Source organism: Gadus chalcogrammus, chromosome 1, assembly GCF_026213295.1.
Source record: "Gadus chalcogrammus isolate NIFS_2021 chromosome 1, NIFS_Gcha_1.0, whole genome shotgun sequence".
NCBI lineage: Eukaryota > Metazoa > Chordata > Actinopteri > Gadiformes > Gadidae > Gadus > Gadus chalcogrammus.
In genome coordinates, this window is record NC_079412.1 from 10563508 (window position 1) to 10588202 (window position 24695).

The following is a 24695-nucleotide window of genomic DNA, read 5'->3' on the forward strand; positions in this document are numbered from 1 at the left end:
ATCATACTATAGCAGGGAAAATCAAATGAACAACCAAAACAAATATATGATGTGTAATAGGATAAATATGAATCATGCCATGGTTTCAAGTCTGGGTAAAGATTTTGTTATGAATAAAATCAAAACACAACATTGCAATGTTTGCTGCAAGTTTTTTTTATTTGCCAGCAAAATGAACAGTGTAAAAAGTGAAAATAAGCGTTAAAATATTTGACTGTTTTTGGTCAAGATAAAAAATATAGTAAATATCTTTCTCTATATATATATAAGGACAAACAAAGAGAGGAGGGGCTGGGAGCATGCCAGCCGGGGACTCCATCTCCTGGTGAAGGACTATGTGAGTGCGTCGGCCGGCTGCTGGACGCTGGGCTGGGCTGGGCTGGGGGCGGGGGGGCGGGGGGGCGGGGGGGAGCCACTGGAATCTAGGAGGAAGCGGTCGGGGGGGACGTCGGAGGAGAGGCTGCTGTCGTCGTCGCCTCAAACCTCCCCAAATCACTGCTTTCACTGAGCTGCCTCTTGCGGACCATCTCCTGAGCGATGCAGGTGATCTCCCCGTTGGTGACCGTGTAGACGCCGTTCCTGAAACAACACGGGAGGACACGCGGTCAGTGTCAACAGGCGCATCTCTGGAATCAGACAAGGTCGTTTTTTTTTTTCCCTCTGTTCCAAAACACTGCAAACTCAAAACCAACTTACTTTTGAGAGTCGGAGCCGTTCTGCATGGCGGTCTGGTTCTGCTTCCCGAAGAACAAAGAAGACCACCAGTGACCGGAGTCCTGTCTCGGCAGACCTGAGAGAACAGAGCGGACCCCAGATAAGGCTCAGCTCAAACAGCGGGCCGGGTTGAACCCAGATATGACACAGATATGACGTGTGTGCTGCTGGCCGAGCGCCGGCTGACTGGACCTGCTGCCTACCTGGGTGGTGTGGGATGACCTCGCCGCTGTACTCTGCGCTGCCACAGGAGCTGTTGCTGGAAGTGGACCCTATGCGCCCTGAGAACAAGGTGGGGACACATTTACCATCAGCTGAATGTTCTGGTGCATCGTATAATAAGGTCAACCATCATCCAGAGAAAGGACGGCACATACAGATTGGCCGGGAATTATAAAAAGCAAACAATTATATTTTGCATAAAACCAGTCTTGTTAAACCAGACTCTCAGAGCCGTGAAGAGCATGATAAAATGGACGCCTTGTCACTCACTTCTGTAGTAATCGTGAGTGGCGATGAGGGAGCCAGTTGATGGAATTGCTGCCATTTTGTCCGACCTTGTTGGTGTGAAACCGCGTAAAGATGGAAGACTGAGGGGGAAAGAACAGAATGATAGTTTATTAATAACACTGTGGGGGGAATAAAGTTGCCACACTTGTCCTGTGGGGAAAACCGTCACAGTACAAGGTGCGACCAAATACTTGATCTGCTCATCATTTTCCCTCTCCCTCCTCAGACATATGGAGTGCATCCCCAGCCGCCACCAGGGGATCTGGTTTCTCCTGACTCGAATAACTGGACTGTGTGTGGATTCAGCGAACGCCATGCCACCTCTCATGGACTCGTGCTGCATGAGCAGGCCACGTTGCCATGGCATTGGTTCAATGGTCCATGGCTATTCAGTCTTGTCATTAAAAATAACTATACCATTGCAAAATATAATCTTGATGATTTAGGTGTGGAAACTCCTAAAAGAAAATAATAATAGTTTACTATTATGCTATTGCTATGCAATACTTTAATACTACTATATTTAGAATTTAAGGATGTATATTTGAAGATATGTGAATGTTCCATGCAACCTAATGTTAACTGTAAACTAGACAGAGGCTTAGTTGTTCCAGACAGTTTAAAGAAACAACAGCAGGTGAGCTCCATATGGCTCCGGGCATGCCTACTTCACAGGCATCCCAGACGAGATAAACAAAATGACAAAAACATAGGGCTATCTAACTGGTCGGCTGGCTGGTCTGTCTGGTTTCCTTATGGTAGCGGTTCAGCTGAAGTCTGTGTTGGAGCTCTGCACTCGAATAGTTCCACTTGGTATGTGATCATATAAATAAATACTAGCATAGTAGAAGCATACGAGCATTCTGAATAATATGTAGGCTATACAGGGGGTCATATATGCCTGCACAATTGTTACTGACTCCTAACATAAGGAAGCTATAGTGAATAGAGAATAGTGAGAATAGTCACTGGCCAGTGGCCACACTAAAGAAAGCCAGGTAGCAAGAAAAAAAAAAAGTGATCCTTACCTTTTGGTTTTTACTTGGATGTTTTGAGCAGAAACGGCGGTTAAGGTTCGGCAGGCAAAGCTGATGTTCAGATCTACTGAATGTTTTTATGTCCCATTGGTGGGCACTGTTTGCACCTTTTACTGTCGTTCTACTCGGTCCCTGTGTGATGCCTGAGCCTTGATCGTCACTCGGTTTTATACCAGTTGCATAAACTCGGACGTGGGGCACGTGGAGGGCGCATGGGCGGTGGGAGGGAACCTGGGCGGGGAAACAGTGTTCCAGGAAAACGTGTTACTGGTCTGGTCCCATGGCTGGTGAAACGTGCAGCAGCTCAATGTCACAGGTCGCTTTGGATTTAGAAAATCTTTTAAATCCAGTTGCCACCATCGTACGAGAGCTGGTCTGCTGCTCTGCTGTAAGTTGTAGGACTAAGGGGGTCTTTATAATGAGCCCTTTAGTATAGCATAGGCCTATTCTAAGTTGTATTTGATTAACACTGTGTGACAATTCCATTTATTTTATTGGTGACATAAAAATGGGAAGCTCTCGGCGTAGGTGAGCTCCAACATTGGAGTCAGCCCTTCTACTGATTACAATGCATCATAACAACCAATGCTGCATCCAAAACCTACGATTTTCTTTTCATAAAAATACATAAAATGTTTAATTTGAAAGAGTTAATATAATATGCCCTATATTGTTAATAATTATATCTTTAAATAGCCATACAATTACAAACTGCATTCACTTAGTTTCGACTTCAAAAAGTCACAAAATGCCGTTCACTTTTCAACCAATTTTAATTGAAAAATGTGAAAGTACAAAAAATACTTTTCGGTCAAATAATGTATTAAGATGAATGGGTTTACACTGGTTTATTTAACACATAAGAGACACCCCCCCCCCCCACACACACACACACACACACAAACACACACCCTAACTCCTTCATATATATTATTGACTAATTAATATACTGTTCACTTATAATCTGAATGAACACTTTTAGAATCTCTGATTGTTAGCTGGGATGCAGACAACGCATCAAGGAGATTATCTCAAAACAAACAGTCCATCCTCTGCTCCGCTCTCAGAAGGGCCCGTCCCTCGAGGTGCGACGGGAAGAGGGCTTCTCAAACCCTGACGTGTTTCCTCCGTCTCCTCGACCACCTGCCACCTTATCCTGAGGGAGTTACAGTGAGCCGTGACGAGAGCTGCTGTTTATGCATACACACAATACACTGTGTCTGCTTAAAAGGCCTTAAAACTGACCTTAACACTGCCAACCATTTCTTCAAAAGACCTGAAAGTCGAGGAGGGTCTACATGGGATAAATACAGATATGTATCATGTTCATGGCAAGTTATTTTATCCACAAGAAAAGTGAAAATACCAAATAAGCACATGAACATAATTGTCCCAGGGACTCCTGATAAAATAATTGTGCTCTAAAAGGACATTGATTTGAGACGGGTAAACAGTTGCCCTGAGCATTCAGCATTACCTCATGGCAGGAACACTGAGGCTGTGGGCCAGGGGTCTGTGTGGACATGAGGGAGCACATGGAGAGACCAAGACACAAAACAGGGATAAGCAGTACAGCAGTCACCGCCGGATCAACATCAACAACAGGCCGAGAACAAGGGCACTGGACTACGTCAGCAGAAGACAACATTATTCTGAATCACAGCTCTGTTGGGATCGCAGACACAAGATACAATTTATATCCTGGTCAGAAAGGGCACTACAAAACATAGATAATACTGCAGTCTATTGCATATTACATCCATGATATGTAGGTTATATAATATACTTTGTATATAGCATACATAATATAATATTAATAATACATATATATATGTATATATATATATATATATATATATATATATATATATATATATGTATATATATATATATATATATAAAATAATAGATTAACCACTATCTTCATAGTAGTACACAATGAGGTAAATCCTACCGGGCTGAGCTGGGAAGGGCTAGAGTTCTGATTGGTCAGCAGCATTAGGGAGGAGAGAAGGACATGACACATGAGTTCACAGACTCCTTCATCAGCAGCTTCGTCCCCATCTGAGTCGAGAACGCCACAGTCATAATGCCATGTGGCGCAACTTCATATGCAACCGTGTAATGAGATTGGCATGAACTTACTGGCTCAGCCAACATGACATGACAGGATTAGTAAGATGAATCGTGAATGAGAGACACAATGGGTCATGTTGGAGTGGAGACATGTGTGCTTGTGTGTGTGTGTGTGTGTGTGTGTGTGTGTGTGTGTGTGTGTGTGTGTGTGTGTGTGTGTGTGTGTGTGTGTGTGTGTGTGTGTGTGTGTTTGCGTGTGTGTGTGTGTGTGTGTGTGTGTGTGTGTGTGTGCGTGTGTGTGTGTGTGTGTGTATGTGTGTGTGTATGCGTATGTGTGTGACTAAGAACAAAGTGAAATGTTGAAATTATATTTGAAGGCTTGTGGGGTTTTAAACGTTATTAGTTTGATGATACTGAATAATGTGACTGCATTCAAAATGAAGTGAAACTGGAAATACAGGCACTGGTGATGAGAGCACTCTCAGCACCTCATATCTGCAAGCCTCCTGGTGATGGAAACTCCCACAGTAGACAGAGCAGCAGTGGTCACCTGGCCGGCATAGGAGAGCGACTCCTGGGTCCTCTTATATCTATATACACCATACAGAAGATAGGGCTCAGTGGGGCACGAACCAAGGAAAGCTCTGATACTGGTGTGAGGAGGACATGGTGAACACAAACCGACAACACACACATATACGCACACACACACACACATTTGGACACACACATACACATTTGGACACACTCAAACCATGCACAAATACAACCTGCTAGTTATACATTTACATTTAGGGCATTTAGCAGACGCTTTTATCCAAAGCAATTTACAATAAGTGCATTTTTCAAAACAAATAGAAACAATATATAGCTGTTGGTACAGTAAAGATATTTATAGAAATGTGTAAGCATTTACAATTTCTAGGTTAACCATTCCCAGTATTCAACAAAGATAGCTAGGGTAAGACGCTACACAATGATAGGTAATACCCCAGCTACTTCTGCTCAGTGAGGCTATTGTGCTATTAACAGGACACTGATCCAATTGTACCTAAATCCTATCACCTGTTCCCAAGGGTTCACAGGTTACCAGCCCCAGTAGAACAACAAGATATGATGTCAAAACTCACGCGTTGGAGTTACTGATGTCGTCTAAAGTTGTAGCGGCTGTCATATATCTGTAAAACAAATGCAAAGTTTGCTAATAATGTGACCTATTAGTAATCTATTATTTAAAGTTAATGCATCCAAACCACACCAATATATGAGATATAAACCACGACATGCTGTCCGTTAATTGGAAAATAATAATAATGAATGGAACGTTATTGACCAATCAGAATCAGGTATTCAACCACGCTGCGTTCTAAATGTGATGATCTGTGACCGGGTCGTGTGCTTACGGGGTGGAGGTCTGCACGTCTTGCCATCCCTTGGCCAGGTTGTTCTTGATGTTGTTAAGCGGCGTCGTGCCTAGCTGTCTCCTGATGTCCATTGCATATTTCTCTTTTGCCAGAAGAACCTGTCGCAAAGTCTGGATCTCATCTTCCACCTATAAATCACTCAGCAGATATAAAGCCATGTTATTTATTACTCAGCAGATATAAAACCTTGCTATGCCTAACTCAGCAGATATAAATTCATGTTCTTCAGCATTTGCAAGTGGAATGGAAAGAAATTATATGTGGCCTGTAGTAAAAATGCCTTGCTATGCATGAGTTTGGACTCCAGCCATTGTCCATGGTATTGTCCCAGTGTAACTTATATGCAAACCTTTATGGACACGCAACATTGTTCTCATCTCCACTAGTTTGGAGCCCAGGTCGATGCACACCCCGCACTATGCCTTGCCAACTATAAAACTAAACCTTCCTCTGCACTTCTTTGTCTCTATAAAATACATTTTGGATGACGAACGGGCTGAATCTCTTATTACAACTCATTCCATGGCCATGCTCTCTCAAAACATTGGCTTATCTATATTGTCTGATGCATTTTTCAACTACAACCCTTCGAAACTAGTATCATAGTCATAAACTATAATAAAGACAATTCAATAATTATTACCCTTGTTAACTCAGCATTCAGCTCGTCAACGTCTTCTTCTGTTAGATCAGAAGATCTAATCGTTGTCCCCGGATGAATGTGCATCGATGGGTTGCCACCAAAACCTGCAAGCATATTGATTACATTGACTATGAAAGATGGAATTGCTATCGGCGACCGACGTAGGCTATCGTGGTAGGAATACACGCAAGTTATACAGGTTAAGGTAGCCATGAAAAAATCAACAGTAGCAATGATGTTCTATCATTTATAGCACTTTCTTTCGCAGAATAATTAGAATAATTCGTAGATTGTGTAATAATATTCGCGTGCAACGTGTCGCTGTCCCTGGTGCTGAATCCTTAATGAGGGCTGGATAGCCGGAGTGCTACGTTACCTGTTGACACTAATTGAGCTAGCTTAGTTTTAAAAGACGTTTGGGTCACACATATACACGGTATTCGTTTAACTAACGATACACTGATCTATGTGCATTGTAACCAACGCTTAACTACCGACACATCTTACCTTGCCGGTTCATTCTTGATTCTTTCACTTGACGTCTTCGAACAACGCAGAGGGTTACAAATGCTGCGTGCTGCTACTGTCCAATCGCAGCGCCCCTCAGCAAGGGTTGCCAGATTGGGCGGAAAATCGGTCCCAATCTGGCAACAATGCTCATCCCTCTGGGTACTGGAGTACAGACTCAGGGTGATCAGACGAGTCAACATGGTTATAACAACAGAATCAATACAACACAAAATAAATACTATAATAATATGTAGATTTTATTTAGTAAAAAGAACGTGACCACCGATTTATATTGAGTTATAAAATGATTCGATTTTTAGGCAATTCTTTTTTCTTTTATTTTTTTACATTTCCTATTTAGTTTGCTATTTAGAAGCTCATATCCTGGTTTACACTAAGCACAATATATAAATTGTAGCCTAGGCCTATTATTATTTTTTGACCAAGTATGAATTGTGATATTGGGTGTTTGTGATGAAAGTAATGATGATGTTAAAAATGATGGCGTTAGTGGTGATTAGGATAGTTTATTTTCCGGATAAAGCTCCACTGCACAACCCCAGACTGAACAGCATAACCATTGCCTGGCCACTATAAACTAACATGGCTAAAAAGCCAAACCTCTTTCTACTGAACGTATCTATGTTTGTAAGATGAGGGGTTGTCTCCATCTGCTGATTGAACCTAGCCGTCACACGGGTGCTTTAAACCTTATCTTTTGCCAAAACAACATTATTCCCAAAACATATAGACCATTGGTCTATAAAAACAACCATCTACTCTTTGATTGTTTTCATTTCCAATTTGGGTTTTTCTGATATGACTCACTTTGAACAATTTGGATCATCATTGGATTCATATTATTATTTATTTTTTAATATATATAAATAAAGTGTATTACAACTAAATCCCTATCAGAAATATAACTTTCCTTTTAACTTATTGATTATGTTGATCTATGTGAATTAGTATGTTTTTTTTTTTTTAACTATATTATAACAAAAGGACACAAGCCAAAATGTTCAGGAACATTTACTCAACAACAGCAAATCAGATCAATGATCCATATGTTTTCTTTCAGACACACAGTTACCATGCTACAACATAAACGTCAAGAAATATACACTTCATATGAGCAAAGTGTATGTACAAGCAACCTGAACCATTAAACAATGCCTTGCAAAATTGAATGGCCACATTACAACACCATATCACTTGAAATCATGGCCAATTTTCATCCATAATGTGACAAATAATGAAATAAACAATACTCAAAAAATGCATCATATAACCATTTCACTATCTTTACACTATATATTTTGTTTTATGGAACCATTTTTACTGATCATAGTTTTTTTGTTGCTATCTGAACACACATTGCATTCAATTTAGAACAGATACAGTAGCATTTCCACTATCTCAATGAAAAGCCATGACAGGTACATCAATGTTATATCAGAGTTAACAGGAAACCTCATAAACGGGCCACAGAGGTCAACACCCATACTTTTAATAGCAGAGGGTAGGCAATAGGAGTTTACCCATCGTAAACTAGTAGAACACATTATTAACAGGTATGAAAGAGACAACAGTTTGGCATCTATGGAAATTTGTGATGATGATATATATGCATATTCAATGATATCTTGTCATTCTATTCAGAGCTGCCTGTAATGCTAGCTCACACATAACATGTACTGTGAGCATATGTGTTTACAAGTACTGTTATAAATCAGGAATGATAAACCATCACAGCATTGTAATCAAGTCAAAGTTAATTCATCTTTAAAATACAAAAATAAGACTAGGATGACGGTAATTCTCAACCACGGACAACAAATCCTTACAAAAACATGATTGTAAGGTTATATTATTTTTTCCCATCTACAGTCTTTACCTTACTCCCAGACAAAAGGTGAAATTTGGAACTGACAAAATGCAGTAAATACAGCTTGAATCAAATCAAAATGACCTGTACAGTAAACCTGTGTAGACAATAATATTAATATTCTTCTTAATCTTCAGATCTTATTATAACCGCTCCATATAGTGCTGTTACGGCATCATATTTCACACATCAACATACAGTTGGGCAAAGTAAAGCAACACCAAATAGATGCCAACTCATCCAAAGAAACACGCCTTGTTGTGCTGCATTGATGATTGATATCATTTAACAGAAACATGGGAGAGGAAGCATCTGTTTACCACTGGGCTAGCGAGATCTTACGTGTCTTAAGAATGATGAGCAAATCACTGATATGACAGTATAACTGAAATTGTGCCAACTGTTATTTTAACCTTAAAAACACACTCCCAAATTTAAACTGTACCAATATAATGGTTGACAAAATTAGATGGCAAATCCTGCTGTGAAAACAGTACTTCCCAATGGTTTACACAGGAATTTGTAAGGGGGGACTGACACTGGTCGACTTAAGTCTAATTATCTAGCTTAACATCTTTATGTCTCACAATAAAAACAAAGTTAAGGGAGCACAGTGAAGACAACAAACACAGTGCCTCAGGTAACAGGTCCGACAATGGCATGAGTTAAGGACGACAATGAATAAATAACATTATGAGTTTAAATTGAACAATCCGTGAATAAAAGTAGATTCTATTCTTGGATGGTGACCGATGGCACAAACCACCAACGACAATAAGCTTTACACCTCCCTGAGCCAATCCTCCCTCTATTCGTCTTGCATTAAAACATCAACCTCACCTTACTTGAATGACACTCATATTGCACTAAAATTGCCTTGTGTTTCTTTTCTTTAAAAAAAAAAAAATCACAAATGAAAAACAGGAAATGGAAACAGTGGTTGTTAAACAGTGCATGCATTCACACCATATTCAAAAATGTAGGACAGAGACGGGGGGAGGCTAGGTAAAAGGCGCAGAAATACAAAAGAACGAACATAAAAGGAAGCAATCGTTTCTTTCTATCGAGTTTGGGGTGTGTGGGGGGGGGGTTGGGGATTGCTAGTAGAGCAATCAGGGATGGTGTGAATGATACGACTTCATTAGTTCCTTTGGTGGACCATGCTGGCGTGTCCCTTTCCTGGTGCAGAGCACCACTCTCCAAAGTTGAAACAGATTGGCCCTCTCTCTTTTATCTTGTTAATGTGGAACAGGGAAGCAGGCAGGACCGTGGGCCAAGAGGAAGACAGGTTAGTTAAAGCCGGTGTCAGTGTGGTAGGTTGAAGTGTAGTGACCGTCCGACGTCAGCTGAGTCGTCTCTGTCGCTGACGGCTGCAGCACGATAGGGTCACCACCAGCCTCTGTGTGAGAGACAGGAAGAAGGTAAACCCCCCCCCCCCCGACGTCAGTATTAACCAGTGTCTGCACATTGGCAGCCGGTGAACACACGTTGACGAGAGTGGGAATGGAAAGGATCTAACCTCTCTCGTCGGACTGCAACTGGGCCTCCAGGTCCTCTGGGGAGACGTAGAACTCCTGCTCCTGGCTCTCGGGGGGCCGGGGCTTGCACTTCCCACAGCAGCAGTTGCAGCAGCAGCACAGACAGCAGCAGAAGTAGCAGCCGGTGGCCACGCCACAGCACACAAACAACGCCTGGGGCAGGAGGGGAGGAGGGCAGGAGGGGAGGAGGGGAGGATTCAAAGGGAGACTCAGTATACATCTCCCCTGTGTAGGATGGTTTTGTCGTGATTATTATTAGTAGTAGTAGTAGTAGAAGAAGTCAAAGGTGGTCGTTGTAGTAGTAGTAGTAGTATCATTATTAGTAATAGAATTATAGTAGTACTATGACAACTCCTCCTTCGGAACTAATACTGTGTAAGTATAATAGCCGGAGTAGTAGTATAGTAGGAGGAGTAGTCATAGCAGTAGCAGAAGCAGAAATAGTAGTATTAGTAGGAGGAGTAGTCATTGCAGTAGTCCTAGTAGCAGTAGTAGTAGTACTAGGAGGTGTACTGAATTGGCCCACCCAGGAGGAATTCTTCTTACCTTTGCCCACCAGCTTGACAGGACAAAGTATGTGTTCACATTCTCCTCCCCAAACTGTTCAGCCACATACAGTCCCAGAGAGCCATATTTGTCATATATATTACGCTTCGTCGGGTCGTTGAGAATTGCATGAGCGTTGTTAATCTCCTTGAATTTGTCTACAGCCTCCGGATTGTCGGGATTCTTATCGGGGTGAAACTTCAATGCAAGTTTTCTGGAGGGAAAAAAATGTTCAATTTTTATGCTTTTAGTATTAGGTGTGATAACCTGGATAATGGTGAACATTGTAAGTTTGACGGAATGGCTTACCTGTAAGACCTCTTGATGTCATCAGGTGTGGCTACTTTTTCAACTCCTAACGTGAGGTAAAGAGATTCACCAGCGGTGGACAGAGACCGTTGCCTCTGCTGTTCTGCTGTCATCGTGTCTTAAATCCACAATCTGGACACAACAGGAAATAAGAACAGCTTTTAAAACGTGACTATAGCATTGCGTCACACCTAATGCCCAACCGACCATGAAGCGCTAGGCCTATGATGTAGTGTCTCAAAATATATTTTAATTTGTAGGCCTACAGTCAATTATAATTATCTTTTAATTTTTTCATAGAGCAGAGAGAGAAGTAAACAGTTAACAACAAAATAAATAATTTCTGATTAGCACTTTAATCATGCCTAAATGAAAAAGTCCAATGTCATGGATTGTATATCAATGGTCGTCGTAATTTGCTAAAAGCTACCTGGCTAATGAAGGCTGAATTGGCCTTAAGGCTCTTTAGAATGAATGGAGCTGAGTGATATTGCGAAATATATTTTCTATATTATTCTGATTAAACACAATCAATTCAGCTCCTCAATCTCGTTTTATTACATAAATGATAGTGTAAAGGATCCAATTACATCATGGAGATTGTAAATAAACAGACAACATACCAGGAAAACTGTACAACCAGATACTGCAAGCGCATCGTTGACATAAGGCCAACAGGCATGCCGATATAGTGCTAAGTGCTATATCATATATCCAGAAATACACATGATCCCTAAACGATATATTTTTGATGGAGCCGATTAGGATGTCCAAATACCGTCAATCTTTCTAGCTTTTAACCGTATTAGAAATAGGACATACTCCGTGCTAAATATGCTGCAAAATGTGCCTTAATCATGTGTAGCCCGATCTACATTATCTATATGAAGGATTAAGGTTTGAAAATGCGATGCTTGAAGCATAATCTCTGCAGCAGCAGCATCAGCAGCAGCAGCACTGCTTTTGCGCACAGCATCCATGTTGATTTGCTTTATGGCCTGCTCTTCATTTAAGACAGGACAGGGATTGTCAGCATTATTGTTCAAGGACATTGTGGGAAGGGTGTCAACGAGCAAAAATACAATCTATGAGGAGGCGATCTTACCTTTCAGTCGCCTCTAACACGTAGAAGAATATTCCTGCAGCCTATTATTTCAGCTATAGGCTAGTGCTTCTCTAAGGTTGCCCAGCCCACTTTCTAATAGATTCCCAGCACACACACAACCATGGCCAGCTGCAGCAATACATAAGCCCCTCCCCCCATGACCCCACCAGGCATAGCCTATGCGCAGAGCCGTAGAAAGATAGAGTTGCGTCAATGGAGGGTCCAAAAGCTCGCAGTCACGTGGTTCACGCAGCTTCAGATGGTTCCAGCGGGTCATTTGAACCAGTGGAAGCTGTGCATCCATTTGCTGATTTACCACGAAACTACGTCGTTTGGTAACTAGTGTACCCAAAGCAAATATATCACACGTTTTGCAAACCGACCTGCTGGTCAGTAGCATTTAATTTTGGGGTAATATTTAGTTACTATGCAACAAATAGCTGGAATAAACTCCCAGAGGATTTAAGACTTGCCCCAACTCTGAGCACCTTTAAAACAAGACTGAAGACTTTTATGTTTGCTATAGCCTTCTGCTAAAATCTTAAATACATTGCACTTTCTAAAAAGCTTTTTAACTTTGCCTCTATTTTCTATTTTAATACTAAAATGCCTTTTTCTATTTTACCCATTTCTTTGCAGATGTTTATCTTTTACTTATCTATTATTTTATTTTATTGTATGACAATGTTTATATGTGAAGCACTTTGAGTCTGCCTTGTGTATGAAAAGTGCTATATAAATAAAGTTGCCTTGCCTTGCCTTGCCTAATAATATAACTCAGATTGAAGATTAGGGTCATGGGTTTAATTTCTAGCCAACGTTGTGCTGCCTCATCTAGTCAGAATCTTCGTATCAATTACATTTTTCATTAAAATATCAGAATGTAATAATTTTATATAATTTTATCCAGACTGAGCCATGGCGTCTCCAAACGCTCTGAATCCAACTGTTATGTGCATGCAGCACATATTATGTTCAAGGTGTTGCCATTGAAAGCTATATGCATTCTATTCAATGCATAAACTCCAGTGTAAAAGCCAACCACTTACTGTTAACAACAACATCCTAATCACCTCTCATTTCAAAAGTTTAGCCGCTAATTGAGGTGCATTCATCATGAACATAGAGAACATGACTACATACAAAGATGTTCCCTATTGTGAGTCTATGATAAGCTGATATACAGGGTGCCAGTGAGTGACTTGTCACTAACTTATCTCACCTTTTATTATAGAACCAGACCATTTCATAATAGACACAGTGTCCCTCAAACCAGCTAATCTGACTAAAGAAGAGTCTTACAACAAAATGAGTGGAAATAGGCCTTTATTTAGCAAAGAAAAGTGACAGAATGGTCTCCCCTATTAATATAAAAATTAACATAACAAATGCAATATACCCTTATAGAACCACCTATAACCATAATATAACCATAACTACAATCAGAAATAAAGAATAATAAACTATCAGGGCATCAGGGGTTCTCATATGTAGGTGTATCCAGATGTATCTAATACATATATCCTTTCGGTAATACAGATACATTGAAATTCATAGTGATTTTGCAGTCTTAAAGCCAGGAAGAGTGTATTGTGCAATGCACAATACACTCTTCCTTGCTAAAACTGCCCAACCAGGCTCATTCAATCTGGCTCCCTAATCATCCCTGTATAATTGGTTGATTCATTAATTCCCTCACTCTCCACCTCAACCTGGTTGGCTGCCGGGCATCACCCAAGTGGGTGCTACACACTGGTGGTGGTTAGTGAGTTCCCCCCCTTCACTGTTAATCACTTTGTGTACTTGAAACGCGATATCAATTCAATGATGATGATTATTATTGTTATTATTATTATTATTATTATTATTATTATTATTATTATTATTATTATTATTATTATTATTATTATTATTATTATTATTATTATTATTATTATTATATAAGCACAATTAACCTATTGACCCTATGATTGATTGATATCATTAGTAAACTCAAACATCAGTAATATTTGAGCATTGACCAAAGTCTTGAGCCCACACCTAATGCATTTGAATCAATGAGTAGGCCAATGTCTATTGAACATTTTATAATATAGAAACAATGAATTGTTTATTGCATAATATAATAAGAATACAAAAGAAGATAAACCAAGTCATAGATATAATGTAATGATGCCATTCAATAGATTTTTATGCATGATAGAAGAAGATATGTATGATAGATATCCTATTTTATAGAAATAACCCGAATAAGTATTTGATCGGTCACCGCGCCTTGGCAACCATGACATCATTTTCTCAGCCAATCGGGGAGATACCGGCCGGGGTTCTGGTATCGCGAGATTGGACTATTATTAGCTAGAAAGGCTAGCTAGGCTAAAAGGTATATATTGGTTAACCGTAATATATATATTTAAATCATTATAAAACTAATCTTATGAATAACTTTATGTTTTGTTGCGTGCGCCTGTAAGGGTATTCGTTGGACTGTTTTACACGGTAGGTTGGACAGAAACACACAGACAGCTAACTAGCTGTGGCGTTAGAAGAGTGGAGAAATGAGTTTGTTTTGGTGTCCCAATGGATTGAAGATGAGGGCGACTTTAGATACGTAATGCCAACCAAGTATGGTTAGTCGCATTGAACATTTTTTTCTTTACTTGCTCATTGCTTTATGTTCAGATATATTTTCTTTAGGCCAGTATGTTTAGAGACCAAGTGCGACCAAGCTGTTTCAGTCTTGCTCATATTCACAATGACATTTCCACTGTGCAGGTTATCAAGGATGAGTTATGCCGAAAAGCCAGAGGACATCACGAAGGAGGAGTGGATGGACAAGCTGAATAATGTGCACATTCAGAGAGCAGATATGAATCGACTTATAATGAATTACCTTGTAACAGGTAAGGGGTCAGGGCTTCCCAACCATGGTTCTCACTTCACCATTGTTTACCCATATTCTTATTTTGGGGAAGAGAGTCAGAGAGCTTCAATCATTTTGTTCTCTTTGTATTTTTGTTTTTTTCAAGAGGGATTTAAGGAGGCTGCAGAGAAGTTTCGCTTGGAGTCTGGAATTGAACCCAGTGTAGACCTGGACTCCCTGGATGAGAGGATAAAGATCAGGGAGATGATCCTGAAGGGGCAGATACAGGAAGCCATCGCTCTCATCAATAGCTTACATCCAGAGTTGCTAGACACCAACCGTTACTTGTATTTCCATCTGCAGGTATGTCTACCAGTCAGGTGACAATTTCCATAGGATAATTATTACATGTAGTACCATGAGATGGGAGTTATCACGTGATCAAGAGGAATTGAGCCCCAGCTCTCCAACCCTGTGAAACTTGTGTGCTAATATGTGCTGGTAATTTCCCCTTCCCCCTGTTGGTATCATCAAAGGGTTCTCATTGGCTGTTAAGGAAAAAATAAGCCAAAGGCTTGATAAACTCAAGTCTTACTTTGCATATTCTTTGCATCCTAAAGCAGCAGCACCTGATTGAGTTAATCCGTCTGAGGGAGACTGAGTCAGCGCTGGAGTTTGCCCAGACACAGTTGGCCGAGCAGGGGGAGGAGAGTCGAGAGTGTCTGACAGAGATGGAGAGAACGCTGGCCCTCCTGGCCTTTGACAACCCAGAAGATTCTCCATTTGGTGACCTGCTGAACATGATGCAGCGCCAAAAGGTGAGATGGGTATCAATACTGTGGCTGCACATCATAGACCTCCACTTGGTTGTTTAGATGATTTTAATAGCAAGATATTTCTTAATGTACAGGTGTGGAGTGAAGTGAATCAAGCTGTGCTGGACTATGAAAACAGGGAGTCGACCCCCAAGCTGGCTAAACTGCTTAAATTGCTGCTCTGGGCTCAAAACGAGTTGGATCAGAAGAAAGTCAAGTACCCCAAGATGACTGACCTTAGCAAGGGCACCATTGAGGATCCTAAGTGAAAAATTCAACAACAGCCACTCTTTCTATACCCCTAATTTATAAACAGTCAGTGACTGTGTGTTGACCAGGTAACGCATTATGTAATGCATAAAGAGAAGGAATTCTTTATGATCGTTGTATTTATAACAGGGAAGTTCCTTGGGCAAACTGTCAACAATATTTAATTCTATGTCCTTTCTTGATTCCTAAAGAGATCATTTTGAATCATTCTTTATCACCACTTCAACTTATACACACAGGCTTACATAGTATTATTCATATATTATAAAGCACCATTTATGATATAAATGTGTCTGAAATGGCATCCAATTCCTTTTATAAATACTTTCGCCCAACAAGGCTTCAGATTTGTTACAGTATGGAAGTTGGATTTCAAATGGAAATAATTATACTGTGTGGTTTGATCAATTCTTAATTATTATGATGCTGAATGGAAGATTTGTAAGACTTGCTTTTTGACATGTATAAGTGGGCTTTATACACACAATGTTCAGCCCCACCCTATGATTATGGTTGGTTGTAACGTTGGGTATTGGGTTTAGAAAACTAGTACATCAGACTGGCATTGGAATTATTTCAGCTGCAATGTTTATTTTCAGTAATTGTATTTACCATTTGTTATTCGCTGTAACTTTAACAAAATGCTTGTGTGTGTGTTCACACACACACACACACACACACACACACACACACACACACACACACACACACACACACACACACACACACACACACACACGCACGCTGGAAACTAGTGCTTTTGTGCTTTTTGGTTTTATTTTGAACGTTTATTCTTGCTGCTGGTATGTTTGAGCCTCGTTGTAGATATTGTTTACAAATGGTGTTCCCCATAAAGTTCACATCCCTTTTATTATTCAAAATTTTTAAGAGATTTCCAAATATTAAAATAAACAAACAAATCTTGCAAATCATACTTTTATTTTTTTGTGTTTTGTTGTTTGAGCCGCTTGTTAATATTTGCATTCTGCCACGTAGTCCCTGACGTGTTTCTTCTTCACTGCAGCCTTTACAGCAAATGTGGGGTTGTCCCCACAAGTTGTACCTGTCAGACTGGTTCGCCTGCGGCAGTCTGGCAACTACTCTGCATACTTTAACAAATCTCTTCAATGCTGGAGAGAGTGCTTAGGCACGGACAGAGACAAACTGTATGTACTGAATGGCGGACTGTCGCGAGCTAGAAAATTGTAATAACACGTTTGATCTACACCTGAAGACGAAAAATAATTATACTGAGCCTTCTCAAGCGGGCAAACATTTGTGGCCCAGGTGAGTTTTCTTTGTCCTTGTTTGACTATTTGCTGAAGTTTTTCCCTGTTACATACTAGGCCTTGATTTACATCTTTATGCTCCTAGACCACTAGCTAGAAAATGGACTCTGATGCTGCTGCTTGGCACTTCGCTACTCTACTGTGCGAGGATGGCCATGCCCGTCTGTGCTGTCTCTATGGCGGCAACATTTCACTGGAGCAAGACAGAGATGGGCCTGGTTCTCGGAGGCTTCTACTGGGGCTACTGTTTAACACAGATCCTGGGGGGACACGCCAGTGACAAGTTAGACAATGATTCAGTTACCTTCTATCTTTAACTTTGCCCAGAGAACCTCAAATGATACAGCATGTCTTTTTGACCAGCGTTGACGTCAATATGTTTGGGGTTTCCTATCAAAAATCAGAGTTGGAGGAGAGAGGATCTTATTCTTCTCAACAGCCTCCTGGGCTGTGATCACAGCCGCTACGCCTCTACTTGGACATTTTCAACTTCACTCTGTGACTGCCATGACATTAGGAAGATTCCTTATGGGACTGTTACAGGGTCAGTACTGGTAAAACATTGTTCTGTCTTAGACAAAATAAATATCAATCATTTTGGGGAAGGGATGTCTTAATTAATGTATGTGAAGTCCTCAAAAATAATACATATAGGATGAATTGTATTGGTCACAATTGACTTATGTTCCCTCAAACTATCTCCCTTGTTAATGCCCCTTTAGACACATGCAAACCTTTTTAGTACCTACTTAGAGTGAGTGAGAGCCATTCTCTTGCAGGTGTCTTCTATCCCTCTGTGTCCAGCCTTTGCTCTCAGCGTGTTGTGGAAGAAGAAAGACCTTTCTTGATAAGCCTTGCCGGAAGTGGTTGCTATCTTGGGTACGAGAAATGACTCTCTCCCCTTATGCACTTGAAGAACACACAATCTTTAAATACATGCACAAATGCATTGTTAATTTTGCAAGTATTCAATTTGTTTCAGAACATTGGTGGTTGGAGGGGCTGGTTCCCTTTTGCTAGACTGGTACGGCTGGGAGATGGTCTTCTATGCCACTGGTTTACTGGCTGGACTCTGGGCAGTCATCGTGTGGCAGTATCTTTTGAAAGGCAAGGCATCCATTATAATTGCGGGATTGATGAATACATGTTTGGGCCCTTCCCGTGCAGTGAAGTTTTGTTCAAAATGGCATCGCTCATTCCCTGCTTCAATGCTGTCAATCTAACAGGTCCTGTGTCATTTTGTGTCACCTAGGGCAGCTGCTTCCAAAAAATCTACTCTCAAGTAAGGTTTCATACCGGAGCTTCTCCAGATTCCGTTGGCTGGGCTTTCTGAAGAAGAGACCTGTGTGGTATGTTCAAAGTGCTTTCCTCCTCCTTCATCTTAACATGGCCTTTTCGCACTCCTGTAAGAGTCTCACTCACACTACCTGCTGTCTCCCTGCCCCTCCAGTGCCATGGTGTTCGCTCACATGTGTCACGGCGGCACTTCTTACACGCTGCTCTCCTGGCTGCCCGCATTCTTCAAAGATAGCTTCCCAGATGCTACGGTATTACCTTCTTATTCGGTTGTAGCACCTTCAAGTATTTTCCGGCAGGCTGTTATGTGGTCGATATAGTTTTGCTTAATGTCACATGGAAGCAATGAAAAATGGTTGTGGCGTGACCTTTCTCACTGTGTACTCCCTTTAGGAATGGGTGTATAATCTAATCCCGTGGCTTGTTGCGCTCCTGTGTTCCTTGTGTGGAGGATACCTTACAGAATTCCTCAGCAACAGAGGTGCGTATTTTCCCATTTAGTTTGACAATGTTTAAGGAACAAAATGAACAGAATCTCAAACGTGAATCAATGTTCTCTTACTTTAGGATATTGTCGGACATCTGTAAGGAAAATAAACCAGGTAACTCAACTTTACAATGCACACAATGAGACACACAATGTACATTATTTTAACTGTAAGCTGTTTGGCCACTATCTGCTTTCCTATTGTATCTTAACATTACCTCAATTGGAATGTGTTCAAACAATAACTCCATTATATGTTACTCACCACCCCCATCCTGCCCATGCCTGGGGTTATTATACCTCCCATAACCCTGTGCTCCTTTGTTTGACTGCTCAGTCCCTAGCCATGGGCCTGTCGAGTGTGTTCATCCTCCTCCTGTGTAGTCCTATATCCTTCCCCTCCACCTTGCTGTCCATCTCTGCCGTCCTGGGCCTCAGCACCTTCAGCAGCAGGTGTGTAGTTCAAAGACGGCCGGTCAATATGTGTCGACCGTTGGCAATGCCCTTTCCCGTTTTGACCGGCCTGTGTTTTTTAAATTGAACATGTTTCTTGGGACATATGTGGAATGCTGTGTCCTTACCATAGGCAGAGGCTTTCCTTAAAACTGAAATTGTTTACTCATTTGTTTTCAAGAGGCTTGAGTCACATGGCTTGGTGTCATGTTTTTGACCCTATGCATACCTTGCTGCACCTTGCTGTAATTATCTATCAGCCCTTTGCTGAGGATAGAACTCTACGCCCAGACTTTGCCACTGTTGTAATGCCATCCTTCTCTCAGCCATTTACTAACACTGGTTATTAAATGTCACCTCAAAATGGTGGCATAAATTGTTAAAGGCTTTTCTCCAGGGTGAGAATGAGCTACGCAGCTCCATAAAGACTGCTGTCTCCCAGCTGTGTAGGACAAATGTTACTTTTATATTTGCATATATATAGTGCAAATGTTCTCGATGTAGATTAAGGCCCAATCCTATTTCTACCCCTTACCCCTCCCCCTTGTTTTGAAGGGGTAAGGGTAAGGGGTAAGGGGTAGAAATGGGATTGGGCCTAAATGTTCTTTGAGTACAACTATATGCTTTTATTACATAGCTGTTCTATGTCATATTATATTAAACTCATGTACCTTCTATCCAAAGCCACTGGCTGTAACAGCAGTTGCTTAAGCAGCAGGTAGGGTGAGGCATCTTGCTTAAGGGATCAAACTCACACCCTTAACCATTATTTGGTGTTGCTGTTGTTGCCAAGAAACGGTACAAAAGTTACCCTTACTTTGAAAACCACAGCCACCCTGCTTTTGTGAGGAATCAGGAAGCATAGCAACCTAATCCTCAGGGAATATATGTAGTCCAATATTTATTGTATACTTTGATTGTTCTCACCTTTCTCCTGTCCATTTTGGACGACGGTGTCTGCTCTGTGAATTGATTCTACATTTACATGTGAATAATGAAATGGTTCCTCACCCCTGATGTGTTCACCAGCGGCGTGTCCGTCAACGTGCAGGACCTCGCCCCATCGTACGCCGGCGCTCTCTATGGTAGGTCATAAAGGACCTTTGTTCTTTCTTCTTTTTGTATCATTAGGAGTTTCCCCGCTTACATCTCTGACGTCTTTCATTCTTATTTGCAACAGGTTTCATGAATATGTGCAGTGCCTTCATGGGTATGTCCGAGAATTAATGAAAACATCCGCTGTGAAATTGTTTGGAGACACTATTATTAAACACTGTGTGTGTGTGTGTGTGTGTGTGTGTGTGTGTGTGTGTGTGTGTGTGTGTGTGTGTGTGTGTGTGTGTGTGTGTGTGTGTGTGTGTGTGTGTGTGTGTGTGTGTGTGTCCGTCTTCCTCTTAGGTGTAGTGCTGGTTTCCTTCTCTGGCTACCTGATCGAGATGAGGTCCTACGCGTTGGTCTTCAGCCTCTTGACCCTTTTAAATATCACAGGCCTCGGATGTTTCCTCCTGCTGGGAGACACCAAACGGGTGGACCTGGAGGACAACCTCAGACTCACTGTCATCTGATCCTCTCGTTTGATTGGGTATCCTATTTTTATATTGGTGAATACTTTTTTCTATAGTGAGATGAACCGCACAAATCTCAATATTTATAAATGTCTAATATAATACATGTGTAAATGGTGCTATTCATGTTTTTTCTATGCAAGAACAACCTCAAAGTAATTGCAATGGATAGGGATTCATAGGGATTGTCATCAGGGAATATAACAATTAAGTATTTTTTATATTCCATCACCATAAAATGGAACAGAATACAATAGAAACTAAATGTTATCTCTATTTCATTCTACTGTGTCAAATGTCTACTCGGACACAAGACATGCACAAAATGCACTGACCAGTTTGAGTTTTATCAGACTAAGGCTTGCTTACAGGGATATTTTTTATGCATGTTGATCATACCAATGCACTTGCAACCAACAATCTCTTCCGACGGGAGGGCCTATTGTGTGCTTCACTCTTCCTATGAAATAGAAGGTGATTCGGTCACTAGCCTCCACCAATTACGTAAATTGTACGTCTGTAATTACCGGGAAGATTGATGCTGAATATTCTAAGGTTTAACTGTCATCTGCCTGCTGGTCTTCACAGATGAAAGTTTCACTAGCAGATGTATGATCTGAAGAGAAACAACTAAGTGCGCAGCATCAGCTGGCGTAATTGTGTTGCATAGGAATTCTCCTTTGAGACAATGTTTTCAAGTCAATCAGATGTAGCATTCATGTTGTTGATTGCAGACTGGATAGTATATTTTGTTGGATTGTGTATGTAAAAATAAAAAAAGACTTCACTACTGACCAATGTGTGATGAAGTCAAAACGAAAGAATGGTCTAGTAAAATAAACTATAGATAAAATGTTATATAATATGGAAATATATATTCTATGAAAATAATATACATTTATATTGATAATAACTATACTGATAGTCTGGTTGCCAAGGGGGTTAACCTCACAGTTGGGTATAAACAAAGCTTTATTGCATTTTCTTGTTGTTTTATATTTACTCATTCAGAATCAAGACGATGCAACTTTCACAAATATTGCTAAAAAACAACAGAACATTATAAAACTAAAAATAATAGTTAATTCATATCTATGACACAACTTAGTTATTTATAATACATTTATTGGAAAGATATTTGACCTTGAGGTTTTGAAGGTCAAAGTGGATTACAAATGGCCATGATATATTATTCAATATTTTCTAATTGACACTCAAAGTGAAGACAACAAAGTCATAAGAACTTGCTATTTTTAACCATTGAACCATTACAAACAAATCGTTTCATCACTTTCTCAGTAATAAACAAAGAAAATAAAAATGACAGTAAAATTGTAGAGTACATCTACATTTCATCGTCACTCTCATCCAAATCTGAACATGAATAAAGCTGACTGGCTGATTTAGTGTGAGGATTTTGACAGACATCATTTCCCTCACATTTACAATATGATGTACAAGACAAGCCAACCCCCACAGCAGCTACAATTTTGATTGATCACCAAGTAAGTGCAAGCCTAGATCATGTATTTTTTAACTAAGACATTTCCCGCACCTGAAGGGGTAAGATATTGTGTCACCACCAGTGACGGTATGCATTCTGAGTAAATCTTTACCATTGATTCTCTGCTGAAGCATTTACGTCAATATATTGCCCATCACTCTTCATCTCAATGCCACTCTTACTGGCTTCCACTTCCAGTAAAAATATCAGAACAGAAGAAAAACATCTGTGTCGTCATATCGAACCACTACTAAAGTTTGGACATGACAAGCGTTTGCATTTCCTCTCTCTTTCGTTGGACTTGATGGAATCAATGTATTTATCAAATATGATAAAGTCTTCATTGGGTTTTACTGCAGCGGCTTCTCTGCTGTTAAAATTCTCAAATTTTCTGCAAGAGATTTTACAGTCCCATGTTTTGGCCCCTCAATGCGATGTAGCAACGTGTTCCCATCTACTGCTTCGAAATATGTACTACGATCTATCCGCCTCTATGTACCGACTGACTTTTCAACGTTCTGCATGCAGCCATACTCATCAAACAAAGAAGCAAGAACCGGAGATAACTCATAGCTGAATACTTTTTCCAATGATCTATCTCTCTGGTTTCTTTGGTTCATATATTAATCCAAAAATCAAACAAGGTTTCCTAAAGTCAAACTCTTCAGTGTCAGTCCTGTGACATTGTTTGGTGTTTGCAGGATATGTTTCATCGTTCTCAACTGAGCTATGTTTTCTTAATGCTCTGGATATATGCCAAGTGCATGTATAAGATGAAACACTGGATCTATGACACCAAATAAAACAATCATGATATTACTGAAGTTTGCTCTCTAGCACAATGTGGAATATATCTCCCCTTTGTTTACTTGCAACAATGATACTTAGGCCCAATCCCATTTCTACCCCTTCCCCTTCCCCCTTCAAAACAAGGGGGAGAGGGAAGGGGAAGGGGCAAGGGGTAGAAATGGGATTGGGCCTTATACTATTATACTTATACAAATGATAATACTGTTGATTATTTTTGGCCCTGCTTGAGATGACTCCTCGTGGTTATTGGTACATGTTTCATGAAGTAATTGTCCTCAGCCATTCTTTGCATCTGTAATATGAAACACTGTATTCTGTGACTATCCCGATTACTTTTTCAGTGAAACTCATATATTTACTACACACTGCTTCATTATTAAATTATAACATTTAAACTAAGAATATGATTAGGGTACTACTTTTCTTCGAAGTAAGATGTTAATTTGTGGAAGCATTGCATATATTTCATCAATGAGAGTATCATTCTGTATCTTCTATGGAGGAACATGAACACTGAGTACTATCTCACAAACAGCATGCAGATGGGGTCTTAAGGTGCGTTCCCGAGCCCATCCAAACCAGTGGGACGTGGGACTTATCCTACCTCCAACTAAGTAAAGTGCACTGGAATGCCTGTCGAAGTGGAACCGCCTACTATCAAACTGGGGGGTGATCGACCTACCCCCACTTCACCAGGTAGGAGCTAGCACAGTTCAGGTAGGATAAGTCCCACATCCCATTGCTTTGGATGGGCTCTGGAACGCACCATAAATCACGGGGTCACTTTCTCAGAATTACACCGCATTTAGCAAATCTTGGTCAGCAGCACTCAAGGAAATTGATAGTGTACTGCTTGACCTTTCTGCCTTGCACCAAGTAACTACTGTGTGGACTCTATTATAGTTGATGGAGCATTTTTTTTAAAATATTTAAAGTAAATATTTTAAGCATTAAAGTAAAGTGAATTCATTGTAGAAAAAAATTGCTAGGTTTTTTCTGTAAAATGTTATTGTAATAACTCTTAGTTCAATCATTACAATGTG

General features: G+C 40.5%; 5 protein-coding genes across 7 annotated transcripts; 2 read left to right on the forward strand and 3 right to left on the reverse strand.

Annotated features, from left to right (window-relative positions):
- Window positions 1-147: 147 nt before the first annotated feature.
- LOC130390862 (pancreatic progenitor cell differentiation and proliferation factor A-like) lies at window positions 148-2412 on the reverse strand. Its single transcript, XM_056601028.1, has 5 exons — window positions 2253-2412; window positions 1207-1304; window positions 918-995; window positions 697-790; window positions 148-579 (listed from the first exon to the last, which is right to left on the reverse strand). The coding sequence occupies exons 2-5, from the start codon at window positions 1259-1261 to the stop codon at window positions 423-425; spliced, it is 384 nt and encodes a 127-aa protein (XP_056457003.1). The 5' UTR covers window positions 1262-1304; window positions 2253-2412; the 3' UTR covers window positions 148-422.
- A 739-nt stretch (window positions 2413-3151) lies between these two features.
- On the reverse strand, window positions 3152-7056 carry LOC130381222 (tumor protein D54-like). Its single transcript, XM_056588703.1, has 9 exons — window positions 6912-7056; window positions 6405-6508; window positions 5741-5889; window positions 5468-5515; window positions 4826-4927; window positions 4216-4242; window positions 3739-3774; window positions 3507-3555; window positions 3152-3417 (listed from the first exon to the last, which is right to left on the reverse strand). The coding sequence occupies exons 1-9, from the start codon at window positions 6922-6924 to the stop codon at window positions 3325-3327; spliced, it is 621 nt and encodes a 206-aa protein (XP_056444678.1). The 5' UTR covers window positions 6925-7056; the 3' UTR covers window positions 3152-3324.
- An 876-nt stretch (window positions 7057-7932) lies between these two features.
- Window positions 7933-12420, reverse strand: LOC130381231 (dnaJ homolog subfamily C member 5-like). Its single transcript, XM_056588711.1, has 5 exons — window positions 12301-12420; window positions 11196-11327; window positions 10887-11100; window positions 10322-10493; window positions 7933-10201 (listed from the first exon to the last, which is right to left on the reverse strand). Exons 2-5 carry the CDS (start codon window positions 11306-11308, stop codon window positions 10092-10094), a joined length of 609 nt encoding a protein of 202 aa, XP_056444686.1. The 5' UTR covers window positions 11309-11327; window positions 12301-12420; the 3' UTR covers window positions 7933-10091.
- Window positions 12421-14622: 2202 nt separating this feature from the next.
- On the forward strand, window positions 14623-17151 carry LOC130381207 (glucose-induced degradation protein 8-B homolog). Of its 3 annotated transcripts, XM_056588690.1 has the most exons (6): window positions 14623-14683; window positions 14775-14799; window positions 15076-15203; window positions 15330-15526; window positions 15784-15981; window positions 16074-17150. In XM_056588690.1, the coding sequence occupies exons 3-6, from the start codon at window positions 15086-15088 to the stop codon at window positions 16245-16247; spliced, it is 687 nt and encodes a 228-aa protein (XP_056444665.1). In that variant the 5' UTR covers window positions 14623-14683; window positions 14775-14799; window positions 15076-15085; the 3' UTR covers window positions 16248-17150. The 3 variants fall into 3 exon arrangements, with proteins under 3 accessions (XP_056444665.1, XP_056444657.1, XP_056444671.1); XM_056588682.1 differs by having other exon boundaries at window positions 14640-14799; window positions 16074-17148; XM_056588696.1 differs by lacking the exons at window positions 14623-14683; window positions 14775-14799 and adding an exon at window positions 14813-14930 and having other exon boundaries at window positions 16074-17151.
- A 93-nt stretch (window positions 17152-17244) lies between these two features.
- On the forward strand, window positions 17245-23311 carry LOC130381199 (solute carrier family 17 member 9-like). Its single transcript, XM_056588670.1, has 13 exons — window positions 17245-17535; window positions 17623-17820; window positions 17942-18081; window positions 18317-18416; window positions 18520-18644; window positions 18790-18886; window positions 18988-19084; window positions 19227-19314; window positions 19401-19435; window positions 19658-19773; window positions 20803-20858; window positions 20954-20983; window positions 21172-23311. The coding sequence occupies exons 1-13, from the start codon at window positions 17426-17428 to the stop codon at window positions 21336-21338; spliced, it is 1359 nt and encodes a 452-aa protein (XP_056444645.1). The 5' UTR covers window positions 17245-17425; the 3' UTR covers window positions 21339-23311.
- The last annotated feature ends 1384 nt before the right edge of the window (window positions 23312-24695 follow it).

What these genes read in the sequence shown, in the direction of transcription:
- LOC130390862 (XM_056601028.1), bottom strand. Translation starts at nt 1,261, where the DNA reads ATGGCAGCAATTCCATCAACTGGCTCCCTCATCGCCACTCACGATTAC. An exon ending in CACTCACGATTACTACAGAA is followed by an intron (nt 996 to 1,206) that starts GTGAGTGACAAG and finishes CCTTGTTCTCAG; the next exon opens with GGCGCATAGGGTCCACTTCC. An exon ending in AACGGCTCCGACTCTCAAAA is followed by an intron (nt 580 to 696) that starts GTAAGTTGGTTT and finishes GTGTTGTTTCAG; the next exon opens with GAACGGCGTCTACACGGTCA.
- LOC130381222 (XM_056588703.1), bottom strand. An exon ending in GACATCAGTAACTCCAACGC is followed by an intron (nt 4,928 to 5,467) that starts GTGAGTTTTGAC and finishes TGGTGTATATAG; the next exon opens with ATATAAGAGGACCCAGGAGT. An exon ending in CTCAGTGTTCCTGCCATGAG is followed by an intron (nt 3,556 to 3,738) that starts GTAATGCTGAAT and finishes TATCCCATGTAG; the next exon opens with ACCCTCCTCGACTTTCAGGT.
- LOC130381231 (XM_056588711.1), bottom strand. Translation starts at nt 11,308, where the DNA reads ATGACAGCAGAACAGCAGAGGCAACGGTCTCTGTCCACCGCTGGTGAA. An exon ending in GACATCAAGAGGTCTTACAG is followed by an intron (nt 11,101 to 11,195) that starts GTAAGCCATTCC and finishes TTTTCCCTCCAG; the next exon opens with AAAACTTGCATTGAAGTTTC. An exon ending in GTTGCAGTCCGACGAGAGAG is followed by an intron (nt 10,202 to 10,321) that starts GTTAGATCCTTT and finishes TCTCTCACACAG; the next exon opens with AGGCTGGTGGTGACCCTATC.
- LOC130381207 (XM_056588690.1), top strand. Translation starts at nt 15,086, where the DNA reads ATGAGTTATGCCGAAAAGCCAGAGGACATCACGAAGGAGGAGTGGATG. An exon ending in AATGAATTACCTTGTAACAG is followed by an intron (nt 15,204 to 15,329) that starts GTAAGGGGTCAG and finishes GTTTTTTTCAAG; the next exon opens with AGGGATTTAAGGAGGCTGCA. An exon ending in ACTTGTATTTCCATCTGCAG is followed by an intron (nt 15,527 to 15,783) that starts GTATGTCTACCA and finishes TGCATCCTAAAG; the next exon opens with CAGCAGCACCTGATTGAGTT.
- LOC130381199 (XM_056588670.1), top strand. Translation starts at nt 17,426, where the DNA reads ATGGCGGACTGTCGCGAGCTAGAAAATTGTAATAACACGTTTGATCTA. An exon ending in CTGAAGAAGAGACCTGTGTG is followed by an intron (nt 18,887 to 18,987) that starts GTATGTTCAAAG and finishes CTGCCCCTCCAG; the next exon opens with TGCCATGGTGTTCGCTCACA. An exon ending in GTACGCCGGCGCTCTCTATG is followed by an intron (nt 20,859 to 20,953) that starts GTAGGTCATAAA and finishes TATTTGCAACAG; the next exon opens with GTTTCATGAATATGTGCAGT.